At 37.8% G+C, this 7,459-nt stretch overlaps 1 protein-coding gene across 1 annotated transcript; it reads right to left on the reverse strand.

The window, feature by feature from the left end:
- Positions 1-348: 348 nt before the first annotated feature.
- Positions 349-1,314, reverse strand: LOC115970444. Its single transcript, XM_031090079.1, has one exon. The coding sequence runs from the start codon at positions 1,312-1,314 to the stop codon at positions 349-351; it is 966 nt and encodes a 321-aa protein (XP_030945939.1).
- Positions 1,315-7,459: the final 6,145 nt, after the last annotated feature.

Here is a 7,459-nt window from a genome sequence, read left to right on the forward strand (position 1 = left end):
AGCCCTTGCTTTCTTCAATTTTGTGACCTCCTCTCTCACAGCGTTTGCATGTTCTTTCGACGGTCTCCGAGGAGGCTGCTTCTTAGGCGTTATAGCCGGGTTAACATTAAGGTGATGGCAAATGAAATCTAGGTCGACCCCAGGGACCTCGTAGGGGTCCCAAGCGAATACGTCCACATTCTGTCGGAGAAAATTAATTAGTGTTGACTTCTCTTAGGGCAGTAATTCTAAGCCGACCTGAAAAAACCTCTCAGGGTCTGATCCGACGAGTGTTTTCTCCAGATCCTCACAGCTTACCTCCATGGCTGGTCCTCCATCACCCGAAGCTAGGACCGGGGTCATTAATTACTATAAGCCGTTCTCAGCTGAGGTGGAAGGTTCACTATTTGGTCGTCGTGAGATTGCGGACACCATGCATCGCCTGGTCATCGCTTGGTTCCCTATTATTTCTTTGACTTGACCTCTTGACGGATACTTCACTTTTTGGTGTAGGGTTAATGGCATAGCTCTTAGTGCATGAAGCCATGGTCGGGCCACGATAGCTGTGTAAGGGGAGTATGCATCTACCACAATGAAGTTCACTTCCACCACGTCTGAGTCTGTTTGTACAGGCAGCTTGATCATGCCTTTCGGGGTGACTGTTTTTCCTTCAAAATTGACCAAAGGGGAGTCGTATGCAGACAGGTCCTCTGGCTTTAGGTTCAATCCTTTATACAAGTTGGGCTTCAGGTTCAATCCTTTTGGGGTGACTGTTTTTCCTTCAAAACTGACCAAAGAGGAGTCGTATGCCGACAGGTCCTCTGGCTTCAGGTTCAATCCTTTATACAAGTTGGGATACATTACTTCCACGGCGCTGCCTTGGTCAACTAGCACCCTCTTGACGTCATAACCCCCAATTCTGAGCGTGACGACTAGGGCATCATCGTGGGGTTGAAAGGTTCCCAGTTTGTCCTCATCCGAGAATCCAATTAAGGGCGTGGGACTCGCACTGGCCCTTTTAGATTCCCTGTCATCGGCTTCAGACGGGAGCCTGCCCACTGACATTACTCTGAGAGGATTGGATCCGGTCCTTCCAGGTGCAACAAGGATGACATTTATTGTGCCAATGGGTGGCCTTAATGCGCTTTGCCTGGTTTCGATGTTTGATTGTTCCTGCCATCCCACAGGGTGATGTAATAGATGTCTCAACTTCCTCTCTCGGACTAGCCGGTCCAAGTGGTTTTTCAGATTCCTACAATCATCGGTGAGGTGACCCAGCTCTTGGTGGTACGCGCAATATAGATTCTGGTTACGTTTCGAGGGGTCACCTGCCATCCTGCTCGGCCATTGAAAGAATGGTTCGCACTTCACCTTCTCTAGGATCTTGTGTAATGGTTCTCAGTACACAGCATGGACTGCCTGTGCCCCAGTGGATCCAGACTGTTCTGCGTAGTCTCTTCTCGGCCTGTTACTGCTGTTAAAGCGGTCCGACCTGAAATCCCTCCTCTCCTGAGGGACAACCTTCGCTTTACCCTTCCCCATCTATTGGTCCTCCTCGACCCTTTTGTACTTGTCAATTCTGTCCATGAGTTGGCGCACGCTAGTGACCGGTTTCCCAGTCAAGGATTTCCTTAAGCCATGCTCTGTCGGCAAGCCCCTCTTGAATGTACTAATGGCAACATCATCGTAGTTTCCCTCAATCTCATTATACATTTCCCAATACCTGCCTGAATAGGCCTTCAATGTTTCTCCTTCTCGCATGGACAAGGATAGGAGGGAATCTAGGGGCCGAAGGACTCTGCTGCTGGTGATGAAGCGGGAACCAAAAGCCTGCGTCAGCTGCTTAAAGGAATTTATGGAATTTGGCTTAAGGCCATCAAACCATCTCATCGCCATAGGTCCCAGGCTAGATGGAAACACCTTACACATTAACGCCTCGTCTCTGGAATGGACAGCCATCCTCTGGTTAAATTGGCTGACATGCTCTACTGGGTTAGTCCGACCATTGTATATGGCAAATGTTGGTTGATGGAACCACCGAGGAAGCTCTGCCCCCTCTATTCTACGCGTGAAAGGCGACTGGGAGATGCGATCTAGGGCCTTGCTCATGGCATCATTGGCCAGGCCTTGGTAAGATGGGCTTTTGTGGCCACGTTTGCGAGGTCGCTCTTCCTCGTAGGAAAAAGTCTCGCTTTGAGAGGTTCTTGATCTCCGCTTGTATTCATTATCCTTATCACTGCTAGTGTCCGAGCCAGGTGAAGGATGTTTTCGCTGCGCTTGGCGCAACTTCTTCTTCAAATCATCAATTTCTTACTGTAAAGCCTTTCGATCGTTTTGCTTATGGGATGCATGACCTTTCCCTTTTGAGCGGCTCCTGCTCGTGTGAGAGGTGTTTACACTGCCCTCTCGTTGCTTGTCTTGGTCTTTCTCCCGTTCGAGATTCAAAAAATTGTCCTGCCGTTGGGAATCTGCACATCCGGTTTGGCGCGGACCTGATCCTTCCATTTCTTACAGTTTCACTTGTCGAGACACAAGTTCTTCCCACAGACGGCACCAATTGTAGGGTCTGTGTTTGGGGCCCAAGCCCAGCAAGTGAGTGATTCTGGCCCAAAGGACCCTAGACAATGAATTTGTAGAGAGCGGGTTACAGAATTAGGGCTTGACGAAGCGAACGTTAGTTAATTGTATGCCATGCAGCAGTTTGAACGTAAGAATATCTCATTTATGTCCACGGGATACTGGGTCCGAGGAGACGTATGGGTGCACCTCTTGTTATGATTAAAGACTATAGCATTCCTCTCTCTCTCTCTCCTTTCTCTTCTCAATTTTCCGATCCCTTCTTCATGGGGATTTCCTTCTCTTATATAGCCTCCTTAAATTGATAAGAGCCTTACATTATACTTGTTAACCATCTGGACCTTCACTTGAGTGTCTGTCCCATCGGACATTTACCTCATCTTTCTGTGAGTTGCATTGGCCAATGTAACACTGTTCGCCTGTTTTCTCCACATTAATGCAGCTGGAAAAGTAGTTTCCTTGCATTTAATGCGGCAGTTGTGGTTTCCCCCTAGACGTCTTACATTTTCTTCCTTCTTCCTGTTTTGTGAGGCTCATCCTACTACCCACATTTGTTCAGGATGATTCTTTACTGTGAATAGGGCGCACATTAGACCCGTATTCAGTATGACCTAGGAGACATTCCTCCACGGACGTCTTTTAAATAAGTTGGGCTCAACAGGGTTGGGCTGGAAGTCCTTTGGTCCCCCTTTTCCCCTTTGGTCATGGCTGGACTCCATGCGGGGCCCAAGGCCCATTGTTGACTTAGGAATTTTACCCCTACAGGTCCAATTCGTATAGTTTTAATAGTACCTTCTAGCTAACTGGCCCCCACAATTGCAATACATTTTTATTTATTTTTATTAAAATTTATGGTTCAACTATGATATTCAATTCTCCATATGAAATTAACATTAGTTTAGTTGGCATTATTCATCAAATTATATATTTAATGTATCAAATTAACCTTGATTTGATTAGTATTAAATAATTTTGTTTAATTAATATTTACATATTAAAAGCCCGCATAAAATTTTCACCTTAGGCCCAAATTATGTTGGGCCCCCTCTTGGGGAGACTTTTAGATAATCAGAGAGAAAATTAAGTAGTAATAATAATAATAATAATAACTAGTCGCTAACCTATGCGATGCTCGGGGTAAGTAAATAAAAATTAAAAATAGTTATTATTTTTTTGGAGCAAAAATAAAAAATATTTATTTTGCTTAAAGGTTTATGTCTTGGCTTAAAAGAGGTATGACTTGAAAACGATTGAAATTGAATGAAAATAAGTAATTTTATTCAAAATAAAGGTTTAGAAAATTCTTTTTCTTTCATACCTAATACAATCACTTTTCTATTTTTTTATTTTTTTCTAGATTGTGAGTTCTTTAATTCTATTAACATTAAACCTGATAAAAAACTTACATACCTTTTTGACAAAATAAGTCCAAAACCCAAGTTTTGAAGGCACTCCAAGAACCAAATCAATGCAATACCTTACCAATGTGAGCAAAGAGGAAGAGGATATGCGGCATATGAAGAGACTAAGAAAAGAAGTAGTGGATGGTGGGAGTGTGTTATTGTAATTGGCTAGAAGTCAAACATACAACCATGTTGATTACCACATAACAAAACATTGTAGAACAATACGAATTGCAAAACACAAACATAGAAAATTCATCAAATATTTAAACGTGAAAACATACTAAATAAAGAATAAATGCATCGACAATATAAAAGACTATAAATAAATTTATTGAGTTTATCTAAAAAGCCAAACAATCATCATTAGAACAACCAAACATCCTTAAAAAAAACAACAATTCCATTCAAACTATGAAAAGAAAACTACCTTTAGAAATTACAGTAGATGAAGAAGAAGTAACAGCGAGAGCCATTTGGTTTTTGAGAAATTTTCTCTAACAAACTTTGTTTAAGGATTTTACTTTTTGCAGAAGCCGTGTAATTATAGGTGTGAAAAATTGTAAACGTGAGTCTTTATAGAATTTTTGTTATAGAATTTTAGTTGAAGTAGAGTTTTACTTAAACTAAACTATTGTAACACTTGATAGGATAATTACACGTTGAAGAAAAATAATAAATATATAATATATAAAACCTAAAAGAAAAAGAAAAAGAAAATAATGATGACGTGGAAATTGTGGGAGCTTCAAAGGTTTCGGTTTTATATATATATATATATATAGATGATAATAATAATAATAATAATAAAAGAAAGAAGAAGGAAATTTCGATGGTTGAAGAATGAAGATGGGAGAAAAAAAATAAAGTATAGCAATGGGAATCTAATGGGAGAACTATCCGTTCGTGGGGAAAAAGAATGTATTTGACAGAGTGTTTTAAGAATATTTTATTGACTATGACTGTGAGCTTAAAAAATTAGAATAGAATAATTGAATGAAAATAGAATTACAAATATTATGTAATATTTTTAGTGTTTTGAGAGTTTATAAAATTCAATATTCGAAAATACTCATTGATATTTCAATTCTTTCCTAAAACTCCCTAAAGCTTTTATATTCATGAAATTATTTTCTATATATTATAAAAAGTCATTTTCAAATAGCATTATTTTAAAACAATAAAATCATTTTAAACATAAAACTTAATAGATACATATACAAAATTAATATTTTTTTACAAAAAAATTGAAATAATGTTGTATCAATACCAAAACTTCAAATATAAATATAATATTTAAATTAGTTTCTCACCAACTAAAAATAATTCTTTCACTTTCCCAACCACCAAACATAGTTTTTTTATCCAACAGATATCTCTTTGTTCGTTCACACCAATTCACAGTCAATTAGGCACCTTCATAATTGAACAAAACTCCTTGCCGAACCATGTCACCAAAATCTAATACTCGATGCCAGAGCTTCTCCTAAGTTTTCACTTGTGAAGTCATTGCAAAATAATCTTACAATCTATCAATAGCTAAAATTGTTTACAATAACAACTACCATAGCAGTGGTCATGTGCCTTAGTTTGGTCGGATAATTGGAATTTGTTGAATGTTCTTAAATAATTTTTAGGTTTGGTTCTTTAATTTTGTTTTGTGAGACAATGTGATAAAGAATTAAAGCAGAATTGGGTGTGTTATGTGTTTGATTGCCAAAAAAGTGAGAAAAGAAATTGCATATTCAACTTTTTTTTTTAATTAATTATCTCTAAAATTAAGGAATTAAGATTTTTTTTTTTTTTTTGGGTCTCTTTTTTTGGGTAAATTTCATTCACATGTCCTAAGATTTGAGCTAATATCAATCATATCCAAGACATTTTAAAACTGATCAACTTGGTCCCTAAACCAACTAATTCAATGTATTTATTTGAAGTTAATTTGTCCACCAAAAAAATACATTTTCCTTGAGAGAGAGAGAGAGAGAAAAAAAAAAAAAAAAAAAAAAAAAAGGTCATGCTAACGAGTGCTCTTAGGGCACTTGTTAAGAATCCAGTTAAAGAAAATTTTGACATCACTTTTATGGAAAATGAAAAAAACTATCAAAACATTAATTTTTTTTTTTCTCATAAAAACTTTATTTAATTGGATTCTTAACCAGTGTCCGGCACTCGTTAGCATTTCTCTTTTACTAATAATGTCCATCACTTTCTTAATAGGGACAAATATCGGTCGTGATTCCCACCCATAATGGCAAAGTGTGGTGAATTGTTGTAAAAAAAAATGCCGGAAATTGTGTCAGGATTTCTTCTCAAAGGCTACCTTATTCATGTTTGGTAATAACTACTCAAATAAACTTGGCCAGCGCTAGCTCTTGCAAGTTAACTTTTCACGGGCAGAAAGAAAAAGGAAAAAGTTCGTACGTTGGAGCTTACAGAAAATATTTTTTACTTCTTTTTCCTTATAAATACTTCTTTAATGAAATTCAGGTTTAGTCTTAAGCCATATCATGGCTGATATTTCAGCGGTGACGACCCTGTTTTCTTACCTCATGCATATTTGGGAGAACCAACATCTACCAAAAGCTGCAGCAGTTATATATATCCAGAATGGCTTAACGTCCGTATTAGCTATTATTGCTGCTTATGTTGCAGATACCTGTACAGGACTATTCAACATGATTATCTTCTCCACTGTTTCCTACGTTATGGTGAGTCCTTCTTGAAGTCTTATACTAATTAATATTTTGTAAGGTAAAAGTCAAAGGAGGACCTTTTAAGTTTGTGATAATTTTGACTTTGGTTCTTACAAAGGAGAAATTATTTTGTACTCCCGAAATATCATAAATACGTATTTTCTCCTCTTACATGAATGATGGGTCTCACCATGAATTAAAGGAGAAATTATTGTGTATTTCCAAAATATCATAAATACATACTCACTCTTCTCATATGAATGGTGGGTCTCACTAATTAAATTCATGATGGGACCCATCATTCATGTAAAAGGAGAGAATACGTATTTATGGTGTTCCGGGAGTACCTAATAATTTTCCCTTACAAAGAAAGGGAGAGAAATCAATTCTCTTTTCCCACTTTAATTTTTAAAACATTCAAACAAGGTGAAAGGGTAAACTTTTCACTCCACTCTCATTTATGATTTGTTTGGATTGAGAGGAAATGGGGGAAAGTAGAGTAAAGTTAGTCAGAAATTAACGTAATTTCCGGTCAACTCTACTCCACTTTCCCTCCCTCCCCACTCAATCCAAACAAGTTATACTCTCCTCTCCTTCTCCTCTCTTCTCCCTCTCCCTCCATAGTTCCAAACATAATGTAAGAGTTTTTAAAATCTCATACATTTTCTTTTTTAAAAACATCTCATACATACTTAAACAAAAAAAAAAAAAAAGGTTTAGTTTTCCTATACAAGTCCATGTTGAGGTGCTGTAAAATATTTTGTACAGTAAAAGGCAAAGTTGATCCTTTAGCCTTCGAGTTTG

The sequence above is a fragment of the Quercus lobata genome, chromosome 12 (genome assembly GCF_001633185.2).
Source record: "Quercus lobata isolate SW786 chromosome 12, ValleyOak3.0 Primary Assembly, whole genome shotgun sequence".
NCBI lineage: Eukaryota > Viridiplantae > Streptophyta > Magnoliopsida > Fagales > Fagaceae > Quercus > Quercus lobata.

Excerpts from the sequence above, each read along its gene's own strand:
- LOC115970444 (XM_031090079.1), bottom strand. The coding sequence starts at position 1,314 with ATGGCAGGTGACCCCTCGAAACGTAACCAGAATCTATATTGCGCGTAC.